The sequence below is a fragment of the Dunckerocampus dactyliophorus genome, chromosome 1 (assembly GCF_027744805.1).
Source record: "Dunckerocampus dactyliophorus isolate RoL2022-P2 chromosome 1, RoL_Ddac_1.1, whole genome shotgun sequence".
NCBI classification, from domain to species: Eukaryota; Metazoa; Chordata; class Actinopteri; order Syngnathiformes; family Syngnathidae; genus Dunckerocampus; species Dunckerocampus dactyliophorus.
In genome coordinates, this window is record NC_072819.1 from 722,839 (window position 1) to 747,097 (window position 24,259).

The 24,259-nt window shown below is 44.6% G+C and overlaps 1 protein-coding gene across 6 annotated transcripts in view; it reads right to left on the reverse strand.

The window, feature by feature from the left end:
- Positions 1-310: 310 nt before the first annotated feature.
- Positions 311-24,259, reverse strand: part of mlpha (melanophilin a) — a 35,602-nt gene continuing 11,653 nt past the window's right edge. For 2 of the 6 annotated variants that reach the window (XM_054798494.1, XM_054798486.1), the window contains exons 7-17: positions 22,816-22,874; positions 22,655-22,744; positions 22,474-22,558; positions 22,200-22,390; positions 20,646-20,723; positions 20,386-20,577; positions 10,237-10,407; positions 4,993-5,154; positions 4,861-4,917; positions 4,736-4,781; positions 311-4,671 (exon numbers count right to left, since the gene is read on the reverse strand). In XM_054798494.1, the coding sequence (XP_054654469.1) occupies positions 4,631-4,671; positions 4,736-4,781; positions 4,861-4,917; positions 4,993-5,154; positions 10,237-10,407; positions 20,386-20,577; positions 20,646-20,723; positions 22,200-22,390; positions 22,474-22,558; positions 22,655-22,744; positions 22,816-22,874 (1,172 nt within the window). In that variant the 3' untranslated portion in view covers positions 311-4,630. Of the gene's footprint in view, positions 4,672-4,727; positions 5,155-10,236; positions 10,408-20,385; positions 20,578-20,645; positions 20,724-22,199; positions 22,391-22,473; positions 22,559-22,654; positions 22,745-22,815; positions 22,875-24,259 lie in introns of those variants that run through there. The other 4 variants (XM_054798476.1, XM_054798518.1, XM_054798501.1 and 1 more) reach the window with 4 other exon arrangements.

Sequence of the window (24,259 nt, forward strand, 5' to 3'; positions counted from 1 at the left end):
CCCGCTCTCGACTGCAAGTACCCGGAAGTCGATAGAGAAGTCCGCTACCGGGCGTCCTCTCTGTTTCATATCTAGTAGTCGACTAGCTGCTTCCATTCCCCGGATGGGATGGTGAAAAACTTGTCTAATTAGCTAGCTGTCCTTGGTGTGCCAGGGCTGAGCGGAAATGCTCCATGTCTGCGGGATCCATATTGGCCAGATTGTTTTGTCAGGCGTAGTGGGTGCCACGACAGGAATCAGCATCCCAATGCAGACAACACTTGTCAAAAATAGTAACAAAAGATATTTTAATAAAACAGAAGGAGTCCACAAGGTAAAAGTACAACTAAGGAAAATCCACTAACAGGTAACTAACGAAAAACACTGACAGCAAAAGGCTATCAGGAACAAAAAACAAAGTACAAACAGAAAACACTAGGCAAACTTGACAGGGGATATCTTGGATACAGGGCTGAATAAACAAGCAGGTAAGGGCGCCAGAATGCAGGGTAAGGAACAAGGAGCCAAGCTAAGCGGGAGCAAGGAGCAGGTGGTCAGGAAGTCAGGGAATCAAGGAGTACAATCTGGCAACGAGGTGTGCTCGCTGCCTTGCTTAAGAATCCCACAAGTTAGATTGCTGATTGTCCGCAGGTGCACTCCGACGTCTCCGCCCTCGCCGGCTGAGGTGCACTGCGGACAGATGGCAGACAGGCGGCAGCAGAGCGACAAGCAAGGTGTGACAAGATCATCGCTACCACGGCCCTCACCACCTCACCCCGTGACCCTGTCAACCTGCCTGGGGTAGGTAGGAAAACAGCGTGACTCCCAAAATGATCTCTGAAACTTTAAGGGAGTTGAATGAGACAATTGAGACAATAGAGATTTTGTGCATCTGAAACACTGGAGAAATGAACCCTAATCTCACTTTGCTGTCAGTCAGATCTCAAAGTTGTCCAGGAGAAATGGATGAAACATTTGTGAGATATAACTTTTTGAATTTTTCTTTTCCTCAGGCTATACACACACACGTACATATATACAAACATACATACTTGTAAATATTCAACATTGCTTTTTCTTAAAGCACCAGAGGCTCCAGCTGACTCCTTTCCCATGTGTCACACATAATTTGCTGCTGGTCAAAGTATTCTATTTCACCTCCACGTTGACAAATTCATATGTCACACGTGTTTAAACTTATTCACAATTTATCACCATGAGGAATAAATGTGATCCCAACACGATTCCCACATGGGAGTTATAATTTCAGAACCCGTGTTTAAACATATTCACTATTTGTTGTTTGGAAAACATACACCCCACATGTGTTCATAGCGGACCACCAGGTCAGCCCGCCTCTACGCGTCAGAACTGGCTGCTAGAAAAACAGCGGGAGTTTCAAAATGGTCTCAGCAGATATGAGCAATAAAAAGTGGCCCCTACATTATTACACGCCATCAATTACATTTCGACAGTTAGTTTTTCACCTATTATTTTTACTGATTACGTTTATATGACATCATTACATTTTGACTGCAAGTGGGTACTCATATCTCTTTCATTGATGGACCAATGAGCGGACAGGATGCTAATCAGTACGCTATACTTGCCGTGTCACAGGTTTCCCGGAGCTACTTGACATTTCTAAAAAACGAATCTGGACAGATAAAGAAAAAGCAGCAGCAAAGGAACTCATATGGGGGAAGTTTACATCCATTTACACGGACATTTATGAAGTTCATCTTCAACACTCTCAAGAGGACTCCATCAACACAGCCACTTTTGCTCCTCTGAACTCCTTTGATGCCGCTCAATTCCCTCCACATCTGACAGATGATCTGGATCTCATCAATGAAATCACCTGCTGGAGAAACTGGTAGGACAGTCTTGGCCCTCCAATGACTCCTGTTCAGGTCGGCCTGTCGGCGCGATCTGCCAGCTGGCAGAGTGTCTACCCGCTTTTTAGAAGAAAAAAAGTTCCTTGCTCCTGCACCTTCTCACTGTGAAATATGCCTGTTGGTGTCCTTATTTCCTTGCACTATTGGACACATGGAGATGGCCCTCTTCTCAGCTGTACCAAAGCTTATAGAAAAATTGCCAAAACAACTTTGTGTCCCTTGTTTGATCTCTGGCCCGGCGACGGACGGTGACTGGCCTTCCGGATCACCAACTCCATCTCGGACCGGTCGCCACGGGATTCCACCAATTCTGACTTAACGTGAGTAAATTTGTTTATATTTTGCCCATCTGAAACCTTTCAACTCCATCTATGTGCCCTGCGATTAGCTTGTGACCAGTCCAGGGGGGCACACCCTTGGACTCAGGACCGCCACAGCGTTTCAACTGTGGTGAACCCAGACATTGGGCAAACAACCATCCTCATCCGCGCAGCCAGCGCCGCGTGGCCTTGCTTCTGGACCGCCACGTCAGCAGATTTGCATTTCTGGGTAGGAAATAGGCTAAACCCCAGCAGGGAACCACCGGCCAACCACTGCATTCCTGGAGGGAAGGTGAAGGAACCTCAGGAAGAGGCTGAGATCAGTCAGCAAGTCACAGAGTAAGGCACAGACACCACCTGGGTTACCAGGTAACAAACTTCAAAATGATTTGATGAAGAAAAACATCCATATTTTAGTGACTGAAAACGTTGTTTGAACAGAACCTTTACATATCAAAGCAACATGCGTCACAGCTGGAAGACTGGTGGAGAAAGTTGTCAGCCAGGTAGAGATGTACATGCGGGACATGGCGGTCTACATGGCCACACGCCTGAGGGACAACAGTTGGAATGTGGATGGACATTGGGGAGTTCCCCCACGGGCGTGTTAAGTTTGCATTGTTTATGTCTTATTAGTGTGGCACGTGGAATTGGCTTTAAAAATGTTTGAAACTTGGCTACCCATTAATGCTGAGAAGATGGCGCACCTGCTCCAACTGGCTACGCCGTGCCACCGTAGAGGGATGCGGCTTGGCCTTCTTCAAGCATAAGCCTGTAAGCCCTCCAGTGCACAAATGAATATATTTATCAGAAGGTCTCTGAACCCATTTGGACCTGATTATGACACTACAGAACCTACAAAATCACTACATTGAAATCTACCAAGCATTTGGGACCCGCCGAAATGACCCAACCTGGTTGCCCATTGGTCAGACGGGTGGGCTGCGTGCATCTTTATTGCATTGATAAACCATCAACCCTTTATCTCAGCTCAGAACTGCATTCTTTACTGAATGTTTTCTCTCATGTGAGCTACATTCCATAGCCAAACATTACTTCAACAAATGTTTGCAATATGAAGTGCAGGTTTATTAGGGTTCATTACGCCTAATGTCTTATTTTCTCTTATTATATCTACTATATTGACTAAAAGGAGTGTAAAGGTGACTATAGGGGTGTTAGTTCATGTCTAGAAGGCTTTAATGTTAAAAAGTGTATTTAGAAGGTGGTAAACAGGATTTATATGTCTTATGTTTTATTTTCTCTTATTATGCCTACTTTATTTTTCCACATAGTGTTATGAGTTTCTTCTTGTAAAATTGTAAAAAAAAAAAAAATTGAATATGACTTTAATATTTTTCCTACAGTTGTTTTGACTTTGTGGTTTGATTTTTCATTTCAGCTTTCTTTTTGTACATTCTTCTCATACTTTAATATCCTCATATGATGACTGGATTCCCATCATATCACGATACTTTAATATCCTCATATGATGACTGGATTCCCATCATATCGTGATACTTTAATATCCTCATATGATGACTGGATTCCCATCATATCGCGATACTTTAATATCTTCATATGATGACTGGATTCACATCATATCGCGATACTTTAATATCCTCATATGATGAGTGGATTCACATCATATCGCGATACTTTAATATCCTCATATGATGAGTGGATTCACATCATATCGCGATACTTTAATATCCTCATATGATGACTGGATTCCCATCATATCACAATACTTTAATATCCTCATATGATGACTAGATTCCCATCATATCACAATACTTTAATATCCTCATATGATGACTGGATTCCCATCATATCGCGATACTTTAATATCCTCATATGATGACTGGATTTCCATCATATCGCGATACTTTACATGACAAGCTCATTTTCCAAAGATGACAAGGTTTTTCTTTGTTGCCCATAATATTTCTTGCCTAACAGACATGATGTTTTTGTCTTGGAGTATTATTATTAAGGGTGTTCTAGTAAATTGACAAGTAATATTTGTATTTTATACTTGGAAAATGACTGCTGATTGCTGCGTGTTGTATTTTTGAGAAGGTTTAGAGCTGGTCCACAGTTCTTCCAGCAAGGAAAAACATGAGAATGTGTCCATGGCAGCAATGCAGCAAAGCAGGTAAAGATAAGATAGCAACTTATGAAGATATGACAAGTATTTGAAGAACAAAGGCTTGGTGTTGTACTATACAGTACACGCTACATCACAGTAATACCACAGTATTTGGAAGGCCTGCCTTGTTTTGAGTAAGATCCTGATGGTGCTGAGGAACTGTGTGGTTCTTCTTGTGAGATGGTAGACATTGTGGTACTTTGTGGTTCTTCTGGTGAGATGGTAGACATCGTGGTACTTTGGCCAGCTGTGCTTCCAGACTTGGGTGAAGGGAAGAAGCTTCAAGACATGTTGGATTTCCAGGCAGCTCCATTTGCAGCTTCTGAGGAGAGAGGAGTGTGTTTGAGTAGAAAGGTTGCGTTCCGAAAGAATGCGCTCTGACTTACTGGTGACGTGCTCGTGCGAGGACTTTTTCCTCTGCGTTGAAGAAAGCTTGAAGAGAGGGAAGACGTGATGAGGGTCAGCATTGAAGGACCGGAGCCCCCCCCGCTGACGTTCATCATGATCTCACCTTCTTCTTGGATCCCGCAGCGCTGAGAGCCGCAATCTTACTCTCGATGTCAGAAACCTGCCAGGAGGAGGCAAAACGCTAAATGCTGCAGGAAAGCTTGGGATTGGCTGGAGGGGGTGTGGCCCCGCCTACCTCGCTTTCAGCGCTCTGTACCCGGGCGGCTGTTAGCGCCACCACGTCCTCCAGCTCCGACAGCTCAGAGTCAGTGGCCCCCCCGAAACGATCTTTGGCGCTTTGTTCCAGCCGCCGCAGCTTGCTCTCCAACTCGTAGGACTGACCGGCCGCCACGTACACCTGCACACGGACACGCCGCTCATCACAACATAGCACAGCTACAGTATCGAGCAAGCATCTCCACTAGCTTTGTTTTCATTTGCCAGTTTCCGTTTTTCCATTTCCTTTAGTCATGTTAGTCGTTACTTAGTCATGAGTCACGTTATGTTGTTCCAAACCCTTCCATCAATCATTAGTCACGTTATGTTCTTCCAAACCATTCCATCAATCATTAGTCACGTTATGTTGTTCCTAACCCTTCCATCAATCATTAGTCACGTTACGTTGTTCCTAACCCTTCCATCAATCATTAGTCACGTTATGTTCTTCCAAACCCTTCCATCAATCATGAGTCACATTATGTTCTTCCAAACCCTTCCATCAATCATTAGTCACGTTATGTTGTTCCTAACCCTTCCATCAATCATTAGTCACGTTACGTTGTTCCAAACCCTTCCATCAATCGTTAGTCAAGTTATGTTGTTCCTAACCCTTCCATCAATCATTAGTCACGTTACGTTGTTCCAAACCCTTCCATCAATCATTAGTCAAGTTATGTTGTTCCTAACCCTTCCATCAATCGTTAGTCACGTTATGTTGTTCCAAACCCTTCCATCAATCATTAGTCACGTTACGTTGTTCCTAACCCTTCCATCAATCGTTAGTCAAGTTATGTTGTTCCTAACCCTTCCATCAGTCGTTAGTCACGTTATGTTGTTCCAAACCCTTCCATCAATCATTAGTCACGTTACGTTGTTCCAAACCCTTCCATCAATCATTAGTCACGTTATGTTGTTCCAAACCCTTCCATCAATCATTAGTCACGTTACGTTGTTCTTAACTCTTCCATCAATCATTAGTCACGTTACGTTGTTCCAAACCCTTCCATCAATCGTTAGTCAAGTTATGTTATTCCTAACCCTTCCATCAATCGTTAGTCACATTATGTTGTTCCAAACCCTTCCATCAATCATTAGTCACGTTATGTTGTTCCAAACCCTTCCATCAATCATTAGTCACGTTACGTTGATCCAAACCCTTCCATCAATCGTTAGTCAAGTTATGTTGTTCCTAACCCTTCCATCAATCATTAGTCACGTTACGTTGTTCCAAACCCTTCCATCAATCGTTAGTCAAGTTATGTTGTTCCTAACCCTTCCATCAATCATTAGTCACGTTACGTTGTTCCAAACCCTTCCATCAATCATTAGTCAAGTTATGTTGTTCCAAACCCTTCCATCAATCATTAGTCACGTTACGTTGTTCCAAACCCTTCCATCAATCATTAGTCACGTTATGTTGTTCCAAACCCTTCCATCAATCATTAGTCACGTTATGTTGTTCCTAACTCTTCCATCAATCGTTAGTCACGTTACGTTGTTCCTAACCCTTCCATCAATCGTTAGTCACGTTATGTTGTTCCAAACCCTTCCATCAATCATTAGTCACGTTACGTTGCTCCAAACCCTTCCATCAATCATTAGTCACTTTATGTTGTTCCAAACCCTTCCATCAATCATTAGTCACGTTATGTTGTTCCTAACCCTTCCATCAATCATTAGTCACATTATGTTCTTCCAAACCATTCCATCAATCATTAGTCACGTTATGTTGTTCCTAACCCTTCCATCAATCATTAGTCACGTTACGTTGTTCCTAACCCTTCCATCAATCATTAGTCACGTTATGTTCTTCCAAACCCTTCCATCAATCATGAGTCACATTATGTTCTTCCAAACCCTTCCATCAATCATTAGTCACGTTATGTTGTTCCTAACCCTTCCATCAATCATTAGTCACGTTACGTTGTTCCAAACCCTTCCATCAATCGTTAGTCAAGTTATGTTGTTCCTAACCCTTCCATCAATCGTTAGTCACGTTATGTTGTTCCAAACCCTTCCATCAATCATTAGTCACGTTATGTTGTTCCAAACCCTTCCATCAATCATTAGTCACGTTACGTTGTTCCTAACCCTTCCATCAATCGTTAGTCAAGTTATGTTGTTCCTAACCCTTCCATCAATCGTTAGTCAAGTTATGTTGTTCCTAACCCTTCCATCAATCATTAGTCACGTTATGTTGTTCCTAACCCTTCCATCAATCATTAGTCACGTTATGTTCTTCCAAACCATTCCATCAATCATTAGTCACGTTATGTTGTTCCTAACCCTTCCATCAATCATTAGTCACGTTACGTTGGTCCTAACCCTTCCATCAATCATTAGTCACGTTATGTTCTTCCAAACCCTTCCATCAATCATGAGTCACATTATGTTCTTCCAAACCCTTCCATCAATCATTAGTCACGTTATGTTGTTCCTAACCCTTCCATCAATCATTAGTCACGTTTTGTTGTTCCAAACCCTTCCATCAATCATTAGTCACGTTATGTTGTTCCTAACCCTTCCATCAATCATTAGTCACGTTACGTTGTTCTTAACTCTTCCATCAATCATTAGTCACGTTTTGTTGTTCCAAACCCTTCCATCAATCTTTAGTCACGTTATGTTGTTCCTAACCCTTCCATCAATCATTAGTCACGTTACGTTGTTCCTAACCCTTCCATCAATCATTAGTCACGTTTTGTTGTTCCAAACCCTTCCATCAATCGTTAGTCACGTTACGTTGTTCCAAACCCTTCCATCAATCATTAGTCACGTTATGTTGTTCCTAACCCTTCCATCAATCATTAGTCACGTTATGTTGTTCCAAACCCTTCCATCAATCATTAGTCACGTTATGTTGTTCCACATCCTTCCATCAATCATTAGACACGTTATGTTGTTCCTAACCCTTCCATCAATCATTAGTCACGTTACGTTGTTCCTAACCCTTCCGTCAATCATTAGTCACGTTACGTTGTTCCAAACCCTTCCATCAATCATTAGTCACGTTACGTTGTTCCTAACCCTTCCATCAATCATTAGGCACGTTATGTTGTTCCAAACCCTTCCATCAATCATTAGTCATGTTACGTTGTTCCAAACCCTTCCATCTATCATTAGTCACGTTACGTTGTTCCTAAAGGCCCTGTCAGACCTGAACGATTTAGCCAGCTTAAGCCAAAGTATGAAAAATTTGGCCAATACGCTGGCGTACGTCGAAGAAGTTATGTGTACGTTTTGTATAAGTTAACAGCACGCGGAAGCATGCCGGCATACGTCTAAGTCACGTGTCAAACTCGTGCCCTGGAGGGCCGAGACGCTGCAGGTTTTCTCTCCAACCAGTTTCTTCAGCAGGTGATTTAATTGATGAGCTCCTTCCCTCAAACTGAAGGTGTTGATCATTAAAATCACCTGCTTTAGTGACTGGCTGGAAAGAAAACCTGCAGTGTCTCGGGCACGAGTTTGACACCCCTGGTCTAAGTCGTCCAAAAATTTTGTGTCTGCATAAAACGTTTCGACGTATGTCAACGTATGATTCAGGCATAGGAGTATTTAAGTATTTGAGTATATTCAAGCTGCTAACTTATCTGCTAATGCAAACACGACAGTCTCCATCTCCTCTCAGCCAAAGCTAGCCAAGAAGACACAGTTTTGTCTCAAGGTATGTTGACGTATGACGTACTTGTGTTTAACTGTGTAACAAATAACGTGTGTGAATGGGCGTCAACGATCGCATAACTTATTGCCCGCGGATGTGGGACGTATCAATCAAACGTTGACATACGTCTAAAAGTTTTGTGCATGCACAAAATTTTTGAACGACTTAGACTTACTACGACGTATGCCGGAGTGCTTCCACGTGCTGTTAACTTATACAAAACTTACCCATAACTTATTCGACGTACGCCAGCGTATTGGCCAAATTTTTCATACATTGGCGTAAGCTGGCTCAATCGTCAAGGTGTTACAGGCGTTGGGCGTTGGGCATAAATTGTGAACACCGGCAACACGCTACGCATTCGTTGATATAAGTTGTCTATAAGTTAGAGAAACGTTCCATATAAGTTACTAATACTTCAATGTTTACGTCGACCTCGTTATGAATACGCTATGTATACGCCCAAAATTGAAAAAAAAAACTCATCAGTTCAACGTATGCCATCAAAATGATCACGTGAGGCATGCGCTGCCTAAATCATCAAGGTGTGACAGGGCCCTAACCCTTCCATCAATCATTAGTCATGTTATGTTGTTCCAAACCTTCCCATCAACCAGAACGATATGCATATATGCTATATACAAACGTATGTATGCTATATAGCATTATATGTATGTATGCTATATGTACACCTGTTGTTTTATCAGCCCACATTAGCACATTCCAAAAACATTCACAAGAATTTTTTTAAACAGCAAAAATGGAAAAATCAGTAATAAAAAAAATTATGTCCAAATATTAAGAAAAAAAGTTGTAATCTAACGAGAAAAAAAATCATAATTTTACAAAAATAACAGCAAATATATATTGGGGGAAAATAATGTAATTTTATGAGCATCAAGTTGAAATATTAAAGGTAAAACAGTATTTTTTATGAAAACAAACTAAAATAAGGTTGGTAGAAAAGTTACAATATGGGAATAAAGTAACAATTAGAAGAAGAAAATGTACAAAAAGATGTGAAATAGTTAGAAAATGAAAAAACAGTAGAAACGGTTAGCGTTGTCATTTTGTGAGTGCAAAGTCAACATATTAACAGAAACAAGTCAGCAAATCAAGGAGTGACATGCTAATATTAGGAGAATAAAGCGGTAATATTATGGGATGGGAAGGAAAATTCCAAAGATGATTGAAGAAAATAAAAATGAGAGTAAAGTAGATGAGTCATTTGGTACGGCAAAGCTGAGGTGCCCTTTTTTTCTTGAAATACAGTATGTACGCTACGGTAGCGTATCCCTCGTTAGCATGCGTTAGAAGAGATGAAAGTGGTCTGCTAAGCGTATGTCTGGTCATGCGGGGGTGGTTGCGTGGTGTTGTGTTGCGTGGCAGTCAAAGCCAGCTGACATTGTTGCCTTGGCGGAGGTGGCGGTGTTCTTGTTTCACGTTTGAGCTTGTTGGCGACTACTGTTGGCGGGCATGTGAACGCTTTGAACGGCAAAGAAATGAGACACAAAAGACGTGAAGAAGGAGGGAAGAAGAAGCAGTATGCTGGAGGCTTACATTTTCCTCAAGTTCCCTGAACGCCTCATCGGCCCGCTGAGCATCAGTGCCTAACATGCGGCTTCTGGGGGCCGGCTCTGACAGGCCAAACTCCACCATGGCCTTTTCTGTGGCATTAATGCTTCTCAGGGCCTCGCTGGTGAGGTCGCAAAGGGCAGAGGCGGTGGTTCTCTGAAAGTCATGTAGAGGACAGACATTAGCAGGACAACATCAATCCCCGCCCATATAAAAAAAAAAAAAGATGGCCGCTGCTCTGTTCACGCTTCTCGCCGCCGTGACTTCCTGCTTGCTTGCATTTAGACGGCGTGTTGCTGACCGCATGCCGACCGAGAAGAACATGCACGCTCACGTTCATCTTCTTCACCAACACTCCAGCTTGGCCGTAACCCAAAGACACACGAACGTAAGCGTACATGTGCATACGTACAGCACGCACGTGCACACCCACTCCTCCTTCCTGCTTAAAGTGTCATATGGACACTACTTTCTCTCCTGAGATGACAACTTCTTCTCCAAATATTTGGACATTATTCTTGTGAAATTACTATTGATCTTTTTCCAATTTACCACAGGCCAATAAAGGTTTGCACACCCCTGAGTTACAGCAGACAACAACTGTTCTTATTTTGTGTATTGTAGTGTGTGTGTATTGTAGTGTGTGTGTATTGTAGTGTATGTATTATAGTGTATGTGTATTGTAGTGTATGTATTGTAGTGTGTGTGTATTGTAGTGTATGTATTATAGTGTATGTGTATTGTAGTGTATGTATTATAGTGTATGTGTTACGATGGTGTTTGTCGCTCTGCTGCCGCCTGCTGTGTATTTGCTCTCTGTGCAGCTTCAGCCGGTGTGGGTGGAGTCCCCAGCACACACCTGCAGGCAATCTCATCAGACACCCTTCTAATACTCAGCAGCAACTAGGGACCAGTGCCAGATTGTACTCCTTGCTACCTGTACCGCTTCGTCCGGCTCCTTACCTGTTCCCCGCTTTCTGGCTCACCCTTGTACCCTCTGCTCTGTACTATTTCTTGTTGCACTAGTTGTTGTTCCAGCTCAGGTTTGCCTGTAGCGTTTCTCAGTTATATTCTAGTTATTTCCTGTCAGACTTCTGCTGACAGCGTCTTGTGTTTCTACTTTTGGTTTGTGACTTTTCCTGTGTTGTACTTTACCCCGCTTGGGACACTTTATGTTATTAAATACCTTTTTGTATCTATTTTTGGTCTGCTTCCCTGCGTTGGGTTCCGCCCCTTCTACAAGTGGCTACTCCCCCTTGTGACAGTATGTGTATTGTAGTGTGTGTATTATAGTGTATGTGTATTGTAGTGTGTGTATTGTAGTGTGTGTGTATTGTAGTGTATGTCACATTCAGTGTTGTCGCTTTGCTGCCGCCTGTCTGTTTTCTGTTGCAGTGCATTGCTTACCCTAATTGCTCATGCGAATCACCTGTGACCAATTACCTGGGCCTTTATCAGCTGCTGCCAGACCACAACCAGTTGCCAGTTATTCCTTTGCCAACCCTGCTTCCTGCACCTTCCTTCCCTGGCTCCCAACTGGTCGTTCTACTATTTGCCTTGTTACCATTGAGATTCCTAGTATCGTGTATTTTCCTGCTCTGTTTGCCGTTTTTGCTACAGCTTCCTTAGTTATCGTGCGTGTCTTTTCTTCCTGCCTAGCAGTGTTTTTTGTTGGACTTTTTGGCCTTAGCCCTGAGCTTCTTAGTTGTGTTTTTGTATTTTTGTAACTTATTACCTACCGTAATAAACGGATATTGTTTTTTCACCAGCGCAGTTTCCTTCTGCATTTTGGGTTCCAACACTTGGCTTACAGCCAGTCGTGACAGAATAACTGGCCAATATGGAACCCGCAGATCTGGAACACCTGCGCTCCGCCCTGAATCATCAAGGACAGCTGGTGGGGAGCCACGACAAGTCCTTACACGAAATGATGGACGCTATTACCGCGCTAGCCACCAGTGTTGGTTCGATTGACCAACGCCTGGAGCAAGCACTTGCTGCTGGAACTCTAGTACCTCCTCCGCCCTCCCCTTCTAATCCTCCGGTGAGTCACGTAGCAGTAGAGCCGCTCGCACCTCCCGCTCGTGAACCAAGCATTCCGCATCCTCCACGCTTTTCGGGTGAGTCAATGTCATGTAGTCAATTTTTACACCAGTATTCATTAGTATTTGACCAACAGCCTTCGACCTACTCAACGGATGCAGCTAAAATAGCTTTTATTATGAGCTTGCTAACCGACCAAGCGGCTTCATGGGCGGTTGCCATAAGCACGGCTAAGCCCACCGCACGTCTTTCGTACCCCTATTTTTTTTGTCGGAAATACGTAAAGTCTTTGATCATCCGATAAGGGGCAGTGAAGCAGGTGACCGCTTGCTGGACTTAAGACAAAGGGGACGCTCTGTTGCTGCCTTCTCGGTGGAGTTCCGGGTCTTAGCAGCCGAGAGCGGATATGACGACACCGCATTACGCGGGATTTTTCATAAGGCCTTGCATCCACGATTAAAGGACGAGCTGGCAGTGCGCGAACGCTCCAAGTCACTTGATGACTTAATTGATCTAACAATCCGCCTGGATAATCGCTTGAGGGAGCGAGACCGCGAGTTTCACGAGGACAAGCCAGCCGGAGTTCCAGTTTCCACGCGCACCAGAACTTACTCTACTCCACGGTGTGCTGACGTTCCACCCAGCAATGCTGGCTCCGACGCCGGAGAGGTGCCTATGCAACTAGGAGGACGCCGACTCACCGCCGCGGAAAGGGCTCGCCGGCGCCGCCTTCATCTCTGCCTCTACTGTGGGGAACCAGATCATCACATCGCTAGATGTCCATTACGTCCTCGTCGCCCCACGCCCTGTTCGGACGGCGACCACAAGGAGCAGCGCGCTAACGTTTCATCTCATACCATGGAGAAGGAAAGCAACCCTAACCCAGACTTGAGTATGTGGACACTTCTATAGACGATTGCTACGCTAAGCAGAGACTCCAAATTAATGGAATTATTTATGGGGGGGGAATTAAGCATTCCATTACGGCTCTAGTGGACTCTGGCGCGGACGACAGCTTTATTGACACCGACCTTACTAAGAAATTAGGCCTAAGATTTGTCAGACTGCCAGCTCCTAAGGAGGTTCGTTCCCTTGACGGGAACCAACTCGCTGTCGTCACGCACCAAACTGAAGCAGTGGCGTTACAATTGTCTGGTAACCACCATGAGGAAATAAGATTTTTTATTATTCCCTCACAAGATGCCCCAGTCGTCCTCGGCATCACTTGGCTTAAACGTCACAATCCCACCATTGACTGGGTCAACAGCCGCATATCTAATTGGAGTTCATCATGCCATAACGTCTGTTTGCGCGCCGCCATGAGCAGTGCTTCCGTTTGCGCTAAGTCCCCTGAAAAGATTGACCTCGGGAATGTTCCTAGCTGTTATCATGATCTTAGTGAGGTTTTTAGCAAGGACCAGGCTCAGTCCCTAGCCCCGCACCGCCCCTACGATTGTTCGATCAATCTAGTACCCAACGCTGCGCTCCCTAATTCGCGACTTTATAATATTTCCGGACCAGAGTTCTCAGCACTTCAAGAATATATTTCCTCTTCCCTAGCAGCAGGACTTATTAGACCCTCCTCGTCTCCACTGGGAGCCGTTTTTTTCTTTGTCGAGAAAAAGGACAAATCTCTCCGGCCTTGTATCGACTACCGCGGTCTCAACGAGATTACCATTTGTAACAGCTATCCATTGCCTCTCATGGATTCAGTTTTTGCCTCGTTACATAACGCTAAATTTTTTACCAAGTTAGATCTTAGGAGCGCATATCATCTGGTTCGTATTAAGGATGGGGATGAGTGGAAAACTGCTTTCAACACTCCCATGGGACACTTCGAGGACTTGGTCATGCCATTTGGTTTAACTAATGCACCTGCCGTATTCCAGAATTTAATTAATGATGTACTTAGCAACTTTATTAATAAGCATTGTTTTGTCTACCTTGACATTTTAATTTTTTCCCATAACCTACAGGAACATATTCAGCAAGTCCGCCAGATACTCCAACGCCTTCTGGAAAATAGACTTTACGTCAAGGCGGAAAAGTGCGACTTTCATACTAGTTCTGTTTCATTCCTAGGATATATTGTGGAGTGTGGCAAACTTAGGGCCGACCCCGCCAAGATTCAGGCGGTGGTCGAGTGGCCAGCTCCCACAGCAAGAAAGCCTTTACAGAAGTTCCTTGGCTTCGCTAATTTTTACAGAAGGTTTATTCGGAACTTTAGTTCCATAGCGGAACCTCTGACGAGGCTAACATCCATTAATCAAAGATTTATTTGGTCCCCTGAGGTGGAAAGAGCCTTTACTAAGCTTAAGCAATTGTTTACCTCTGCTCCCGTTCTTTCTCACCCTGACCCATCTGCTCAATTTTTTGTCGAGGTTGACGCCTCGGATACAGGAGTGGGAGCGGTCCTTTCCCAGAAGTCCCCGGTCGACCAGAAGCTCCACCCATGTGCATTCTTCTCGCGTCGCCTCACCAAAGCAGAAGGGAACTACGATGTGGGGAACAGAGAGCTGCTGGCCATTGTTCTTGCGCTGAGGGAGTGGAGACACTGGCTGGAGGGCGCAGCCACACCTTTCATCGTACTCACCGACCATAAGAACTTAGCCTACATAAGATCTGCTCACAGAATCAACTCTCGCCAAGCCCGCTAGGCACTGTTTTTAACAAGATTTGATTTCACCATCACCTACAGGCCGGGGCCCCGCAACGTGAAGCCTGACGCACTATCCAGGGTCTACGGCCCGGCGGAGGTTGACACGACTCCGGATACCATTGTGCCGGTGGCCCGGGTACTTGGATCTCTCCAGTGGGAGGTGGAGAGGAAGGTCTCGGAAGCCAACACTGGGACCACGCCCCCTGTCGGGTGCCCGGAGGACAAGTTGTTTGTGCCTGATTTCCTTAGGTCCGAGGTCCTGCAGTGGGGGCACGACTCGAAAGTGGCATGTCATCCAGGGGTTGGCCGCACCAAGTTTATTTTAGGACAGAGATACTGGTGGCCATCCCTGACTTCTAACGTCAAGGCTTTCGTCGCTGCCTGCTCAGTCTGCGCCCGTAGCAAGTCATCTCATAAACCTCCAGCGGGACTTCTGCAACCACTTCCTGTTCCCTCCCGTCCATGGTCCCACATCGCGCTCGATTTCATCACGGGGTTGCCGGCTTCTCGAGGACATACGGTGATACTTAATGTGGTTGACAGATTTTCCAAGATGGCACACTTCATTGCTCTCTCCAGGCTGCCTTCCTCCATGGAAACGGCTCGGTTGCTGGTCAAGCACGTCTTTCGCCTTCACGGCATCCCTACCAACCTTGTATCTGACCAGGGGCCCCATTTCGCGTCCAAGGTCTGGAGATCCTTCTGCAGGACACTGGGGGCTTCCGTGAGCCTGTCTTCTGGTTACCACCCTCAGACCAATGGCCAGACTGAGCGGGCCAATCAGGACCTGGAGGCCGCTTTGAGATGTGTATGCCATCGCCACCCATCCGCATGGTCCGCCCACCTCCCCTGGGTCGAATACGCCCATAACTCTCTGATCTGCTCAGCCACTGGCATGTCCCCTTTCAAGGCCGCGTTTGGATACCAGCCGCCATTATTTCCAGCCCAGGAAAGAGAAGCAGCAGTACCGTCGGTCCACCAATACAACCGCCGGGCCCACCGGATTTGGCGTGAGACGAGAGCTGCACTCTCACGCACTGCGGCCCGCAACCGCAGATTAGCGGACCGACACAGGACCCCGGCCCCGAACTATCAACAGGGCCAGGAGGTCTGGTTGTCCTCCAAGGACTTACCATTGGCTAACACCAATAGAAAGATGGCACCCAGATTCGTAGGACCATACACCATCCAGACCGTCATCAGCCCTTCCGCTGTCAAGCTCAAGCTCCCCGCTGCCCTCAAGATCCATCCTGTTTTTCATGTCTCTCGCCTCAAACCTGTATCCACCAGTCCACTGTGTCCTCCTGCTGAGTCTCCGCCTCCTCCGCGGATGATCGATGGCCTGCCAGCTTACACGGTGAAGGCCATTCTAGACTCGAAAGAGGGGTGGGGGGGGGTGCAATACCTGGTCGACTGGGAGGGATACGGACCTGAGGAGCGATCGTGGGTCTCCCGCTCCTGTATCCTTGACCCAACACTCATAAGCGACTTCCACTCTCTCCATCCGGACAAACCAGGTATGCCGCCAAGGGGTGACTTGTGAGGGGGGGGGGGGAGTACTGTCACATTCAGTGTTGTCGCTTTTCTGCCGCCTGTCTGTTTTCTGTTGCAGTGCATTGCTTACCCTAATTGCTCATGCGAATCACCTGTGACCAATTACCTGGGCCTTTATCAGCTGCTGCCAGACCACAACCAGTTGCCAGTTATTCCTTTGCCAACCCTGCTTCCTGCACCTTCCTTCCCTGGCTCCCAACTGGTCGTTATTATTATTTGCCTTGTTCCATTGAGATTCCTAGTATTGTGTATTTTCCTGCTCTGTATGCCGTTTTTGCTACAGCTTCCTTAGTTATCGTGCGTGTCTTTTCTTCCTGCCTAGCAGTGTTTTTTGTTGGACTTTTTGGCCTTAGCCCTGAGCTTCTTAGTTGTGTTTTTGTATTTTTGTAACTTATTACCTACCGTAATAAACGGATATTGTTTTTTCACCAGCGCAGTTTCCTTCTGCATTTTGGGTTCCAACACTTGGCTTACAGCCAGTCGTGACAGAGTGTGTATTATAGTGTGTGTATTGTAGTGTATGCAACATGACAGGTGCTTTGAAGGCTGTTCCAAGACCCCACTTTGGAAAGGCCGACCACATCTCTATATTCCTTTATCCAACATATGTACAGACAACTTCTCAAACAAGCTCCCCCTGTAAGTACAGCAGTTAAAGTGTGGAATGAAGAAACTGATCAAATACTTCAGGACTGCTTTGGTTGCACAAACTGGGATGTGTTTAAAACTGCCGTGGGGAGGGAAGATTGTACTGTTGATTTGGATGAATATGCTTCTGCTGTTGCTGGTTACATTAGCACATGCATAGAGACTGTTACCACCACCAAGTATTACAGAAAATACCCTAACCAAAAACAGTGGATGAACTGTGATGTAAGGGCTAAGCTACGTGCTCGTTCGATTGCATTTGTCATGGGCACCGCTGAGGACTACAAAAAGGCCAGATATGACCTGAGGAGGTCCATACAAGAGGCCAAAAGGCAGTACAGACAGAAGCTGGAGGGCTACTCTTCCACCTCAGACCCTCGGCGTATGTGGGCGGGGCTCCAGCACATCACAGACTATCGACAGCGAAGTAGCGTAGCCACGTACACCCAAACCACACTTCCAGATGAGCTGAACGAGTTCTATGCCCGCTTTGACACCCAAAATCCTGATGAGCAGAGAGGGTGGCTGGGCTTGGGGAGCACACAGGACTCACCTCTCATGGTGACATGAGCTGATGTGCCCAGGGTTCTGAACAAAACAAACCCACGAAAAGCAGCAGGCCCAGACAACATCTCAGGACGTGCACTTCCGGTTTGCTCATCAGAGCTAGCTGATGTGCTTGCTGACATATTTAACCTGTCGCTTGCACAAGCATCTGTACTGACCTGCTTTAAGTCCACCACCATAGTGCCCGTACCCAAGAAGAGCAACGTGACCTGCTTGAATGACTATCGCCCTATAGCACTCACTCCTATTGTAATGAAGTGCTTTGAAAGAATAGTCATGACCCACATCAAAAAGAGCATCCGGGCCACTGTGGACCCTCTACAGTTTGCATATCGCCAGAACCGGTCCATGGATGATGCAGTCAACACTGCCATCCACACAGCCCTTCCTCACCTACAGGGCCAGGACACATATGTCAGAATGCTATTTATAGACTATAGCTCTGCTTTTAATACAGTCAGCCCCCACAAACTCACAAATAAGCTCCTCACACTTGGCCTGTCACCCTCCCTCTGTAACTGGGTGTAACTTTCTAACAGGCAGGCCCTAGTCAGTCAGAGTCCACAATCGCACATCCAGCTCAAGAATTGTGAGCACTGGGACCCCACAGGGGTGTGTGCTGAGTCCACTTCTCTACACGCTCTTCACCCACGATTGCGTGGCCTCCCAGAACAACACCAGCATCATTAAATTTGCGGATGACTGTCATCGGCCTTATCACTGGTGGTGTTGAAACATCATACAGAAGAGAGGTGGCGGACCTCATAGCTTGGTGTCGTGATAACAATCTCCTTCTCAATACAGATAAGACTAAAGAGATGATCATCGACCCAAGAACAAGGGAAAAGGAGCCGCATAGACCCCTGTTTATTGATGAGACTGAGGTGGAGAGGGTGAAAACCTTCAAGTTCCTTGGCACACACATCAGCGAGGACCTCACCTGGTCTCACAACACCCAACAAATTCTGAAGAAGTCCCAAAGGAGACTGTACTTCCTGAGAAGACTGAGGAAATTTGGCACGTCCACCACAATCTTGAGTTGCTTCTACAGATGCACTATGGAAAGTGTCCTTACCGCCTCCATCACTGTTTGGTACGGTAACTGTACAACACGTGATAGGAAGGCACTCCAGCGGGTGATCAAGACCTCACAGAACATTGTTGGGGCAGCCCTCCCCTCACTGCAAGACATTTATAAAACTAGAGTCCTACGAAGAACACACAACCTCATCAAGGACAGCACACATCCACAACACTCATTCTTCACACTCCTACCGTCAGGCAGACGCTACAGGAGTTTGAAGTCCAGGACCACAAGGCTGGCAAACAGCTTTTACCCACAGGCCATCAGGCTTCTCAACGAAGCACTCACACACGCCGCACGCAACACACGCACACACTCACAGCACTTTTATTTATTCTTATTCATTTATTTGCATTATTTATCTGTATTAATGTCTCTTCTGTTGTTGTTGCTTAATTTATTGGTATTTATGTTTCTTATGTTCTTATTCTTTCTTGTGTTTTCTTTCTTTTCTTGGGAGAATGAACAGAATAAGATTTTCATTGCATAGTAGAACTGCTGTTTTACTATGCATATGACAATAAAACTCTTCAATCTTGAATCTTGAATGTGTATTGTAGTGTGTGTATTGTATTGTGTGTATTCTAGTGTATATTATAGTGTTTGTATTGTATTGTGTGTATTGTAGTGTGTATTATAGTGTATATTGCAGTGTGTGTGTGTATTGTAGTGTGTGTTTGTATTGTAGTGTGTGTATTGTAGTGTGTGTGTGTATTGTAGTGTGTGTGTGTATTGTAGTGTGTGTATTATAGTGTATGTGTATTGCAGAGTGTGTGTGTATTGTAGTGTGTGTGTGTATTGTAGTGTGTGTGTGTATTGTAGTGTGTGTATTGTAGTGTGTGTGCATTGTAGTGTATGTGTATTGTAGTGTGTGTATTGCAGTGTGTGTGTGTATTGTAGTGTGTGTATTGTAATGTGTGTGTGTGAGTATTGTAGTGTGTGTATTATAGGGTATGTGTATTGCAGTGTGTGTGTATTGTAGTGTGTGTATTGTAGTGTGTGAGTATTGTAGTGTGTGTATTATAGTGTATGTGTATTGTAGTGTGTGTATTGTAGTGTACGTGTATTGTAGTGTGTATTATAGTGTGTGTATTGTAGTGTGTGTGTATTGTAGTGTATGTGTGTATTGTAGTGTGTGTGTGTATTATAGTGTGCGTATTGTAGTGTGTGTGTATTGTAGTGTGTGTATTATAGTGTATGTGTATTGCAGTGTGTGTGTGTATTGTAGTGTGTGTGTGTATTGTAGTGTGTCTATTGTAGTGTGTGTATTATAGTGTATGTGTATTGTAGTGTGTGTGTGTGCATTGTAGTGTATGTGTATTGTAGTGTGTGTATTGTAGTGTGTGTGTATTGTAGTGTGTGTGTGTATTGTAGTGTGTGTGTATTATAGTGTACGTGTATTGTAGTGTGTATTGTAGTGTTTGTATTATAGTGTGTGTATTATAGTGTACGTGTATTGTAGTGTGTTTGTGTGTATTGTAGTGTGTGTATTATAGTGTATTTGTGTACATTTCTGCATACACATCAACATTTGTGCTGATGGCTTCCTTTTGAGGGAACATGCAGCTTCCTGTTTTACCTTCTGTGCTTCACTTGGGATGTCCTCGCTGGACGAGCTGAGATCCTTCATAGCCGCCCCTTTTCCGCCGCCAAAGCTTTTCTTCTTGTCAGTCTCGTCATCTGATGACAGGTGTTTGCTGCTCAGATGCCCGGCCAGCTCGCTCAGCTTCTTCCTGAGCTTCTCCTCCTCGTTGGCTGATGGTCCAGACGCCTGCCAACGCCGCCGTGTTCACATCAAACTAGCCATCTCAGCTTTTACTCTGAAACTTCCTGCCTCACCTTGTCTGGCGTCATCTTCTCCTCCAAGCGACTCAGCAGGCTCTCGATGGCGGACATGCGTTTGCTCAACTCGTTGATCTGCAAACAGACACAAGGAACATCATGTCACGTTTCCATGGAGAAAATATCATCTTCCTATGTTTCTAATACAGTCCTAATATTATGGGAATAAAGTCTGAATATTATGGGATATAAATTGGATGTAGATTGCTCCCTCTGGTGTTCTCTCTTTGCAGCACATCTATCAACCCAAGGGAGGAGCTCAAGCACACCTGTGGTTTGCAGGCTGGGACTATTTATTACCTGCTGTGTTGTTTGTGCTTTGCCAGTTTGTCTTCTGTCTACCCATGTTACCTTGTACTCCTTGCTCACCTTGCACTTCGCCTAGTTGTAAGTATTGTTCTTGCCACCTGCGTGTTTTTTTGTTAGTACTTAGTTCTTGCCTACTAGTTCTTGCAGTAGTGATTTTTTGTTAGCACTTTTGTATTTTTCCTGCTACCGTGTGTGCAGCACTTTCCTTTTCTAGTTTTTGTGTTAGGTTTTTTCCCATGGCTAAGCCCGGAGTTTTTGTCGTATTTTTGCCTTGTGAATTTCTTGTACCTTTTGTAACTTACTCTTTTGTTAATACATTTTTGTACACGGACTACTTGTCTCTCTGCATTCTGGGATCCTCCCACCGGCTACACGCCGCCCGTGACAGATTGAATAATAAGCACTATGTGGATACGTCATATGGTACTGTATTGTCATATGGTACCTATTTCATGCTTAAAATGTTGTTAGTGACAGCAGTAAGAGTACAGTAAAATGTTTTTGGCTTAATGTTATTGTAACAGAAAAAGCAAGAGTTATTGTAGTACTGGAGGGCTCCAGCAGGGGGCGCTTAGCGCTTTTGGGTCATACTAAGAACACCTCACTTCCTCCTCAGTCATTACAAACGTGGCTTGAGGAAAGATCGTGTCCATTTGTCCTGGTTCAATAATTCCCCTTTTCAGGTATTTGTTCTTCCAAAGAAGTAGTTTATGCTTATGAATGTGTCATTGAATGTTTAAACGTGTTATGGAATGTGTATGCGTGTATTTCAAGTTAACGAGGTCTAAACGAGCTAATGCTAAAGCTAACGGCACTGCCGAACGAGCTGAAGCTAATGTTCAGAGAACCGCCATATTTATGATGTAATACTGTGAAGAGGAACATTGTAGTCTCCTTGTTAATGTGTGTATTTGCTGGAGTATCTGTGTGTGTGTGCTATCATTAGAAATAAGTAAGTTTTATAGTATATTAGTAGAATAGGAATATTTTGCCAGTTGCTATGTGTTGTTGAAACATTTTTCACAAATACTGTCACTATGTTGAAGCTGCTAATGTATGTAAAATGTGTGGAAGTCAGTTTTCAGTCATTACAAACGTGGCTTGAGGAAAGATTGTGTCTGTTTGTCCTGATTCAATAATTCCCCTTTTCAGGGGGTTACATTTACACTATGTACGGTATGTGTACGTGTGTACAGTACACCATATATGGAGAATAGATAGTATAGCAGCAGATTGTCTCACTGGCGGGGTTAGACCCAGGTTCTCCTGAGAGGAGGCGCGGCTGTTGCGGCGCCGGTAGGACGGGGGCGGGTAAAGGGGTGGAAGCCTGGCGCACTCCTCCTCATCTGACGTGTCCATGTACTGCTGACGTGCCACCGAGTTGATCTTGGACAGAGAACGAGTCCCAACCATGCGACTGTCACCGTAATCATCTGGAGGGGAAAGAAAACCCCCAGGGTTACCTGAAGGCGGGCGCAGCGTTGCTGCCATCACGCAGGCGTGTGCTGGTTTTCACCGTTTCTCAGTGCGTAGCGGTCCAGACTCTTCCTGCGATGCATTCGCTGAAGGCTCCAGTCGTACCCTGCGTCCTCCTGAATCTGCTGAGGCGTGAGACACACACTCAGGTGTGCAAGTCTTCCCTGCACAGTGCTACTGTACGTCTCCGTCACCGACAGCTACAGTGTGTTGTGCTTTACCTGCACGGACGGCCGTCGTGAATACAGGAAGTAGTCCTCCGAGTCAAAGTCAAAGGGATGAACGGACAGCAGGCGTTTATTTTTACGCATCTGAAAGACAAACGGCATCCAATCAAATACGGCGGCTTCTTCAAGGCTGACATGTTCATGTTTGCAGGCACCGATTTGTATCGCTGCGCCTCCACGTCTCCGTGCTCGTCCTCGTTTGCATTGTACACGTCTGCAACACAGAAGGTTTCCATATCAGCCCGGCTCAGGGGGAGGCAACCCGCATGCGACTCTTCAGCCTCCTTGTAGTGGCTCCTTTTGGTGGGGAGTGTGGATTACTGCATCTACTGTATATGTTGCGCCCACCAGGCCTCTGCCATCCCCCGGTTTTAATGTCCTCGTTAGCTATCCATTTATCCCTACCACCTACATACACACGCACGGACCCCACGGACCCCACCTCATCGCACACACGGGTGGAGTGGGCTGGATGGGGGTGCCTCCTGCCTATTCCGTGGCACCTGTCAAACATTTGAGCTAAATTACAGCTGTTATTTCCATTTCTGCTGGGTTGGGTTTTTTCCCCCAACTATTTCACCTTTCTTGTGAATTTTCTTATTGTAATATGATGGCTATTACTGTAATATTTACACTTTATTCCTGAAGCGTTAACTTTCCCCTCAACTTAATCTTCCCAAAAAACACTGTTATATATTGTTTAAGTTTCTCATAATTACTAAATATCATTTTCCTTTCATTTCAAGCTTAAACTACTAAGACATTATAATTTACTTCATAATATTACAAATGTATTCTCATCTAATTGCATTTTTTCCCGTGAGAATACAACTTTTTTTTCTCCTAATATTTGGACTTTGTTCTCCTAAAATTGCAGCTGTTCTGCTTTATTTTCCAACTATTTCAACTTTCTTCTTGTATATTTTCTCATGTTTTCTTGTAATTATGACTTATGATTTTGATATTCTCATCACAGAACTTTTTCTGCCTAATTTTCCAACAATTACTTTAAAAAAGCATATTTCTTGAATGTTCCTGAAAGTCTGTGCCACTAAAATCACATGATTATTTTTCCTCATAATACACAAGTTTATTCCCATAAAATGTAGGCTTTTGTTCTCTGAATATTTTGACTTAATTCTCGGAAAATTGCTGTTTTTTTTTTTCCATTCTTGCCGCCCGCCCTACAAACACACACACACACACACACTATTTCAACTGTATTCTTGGAATTGTTCTGGTAATTATGACTTTATTCTCAAACTTTGGACTTTATTCTTCGTCGCCTAATTTTCCAAAATTGACTTGTATTATGCATTAATACTTCCCCTCTATGCTACTAAAAATTATATTCCTCATAATATGTTTATTCTTGTAAAAATGCACCTTTTTAAAAATATATTTTTGATTTATGATAATTTGATTGTATTTATTATCGAGGGAAAGGCTTCTTGAGACGTCATCGGTACTTCTCGAAGAAGGTGTCAGATGTTTTGTTCCTCATCCGAAGAGCTTCGTCAGCGAACTAACAAGTGCTGGTAGCCTAGGCCTTAAATACAGTAAGAGTGGGCGGAATTGGTGTGCCAACACCCTCCTCCT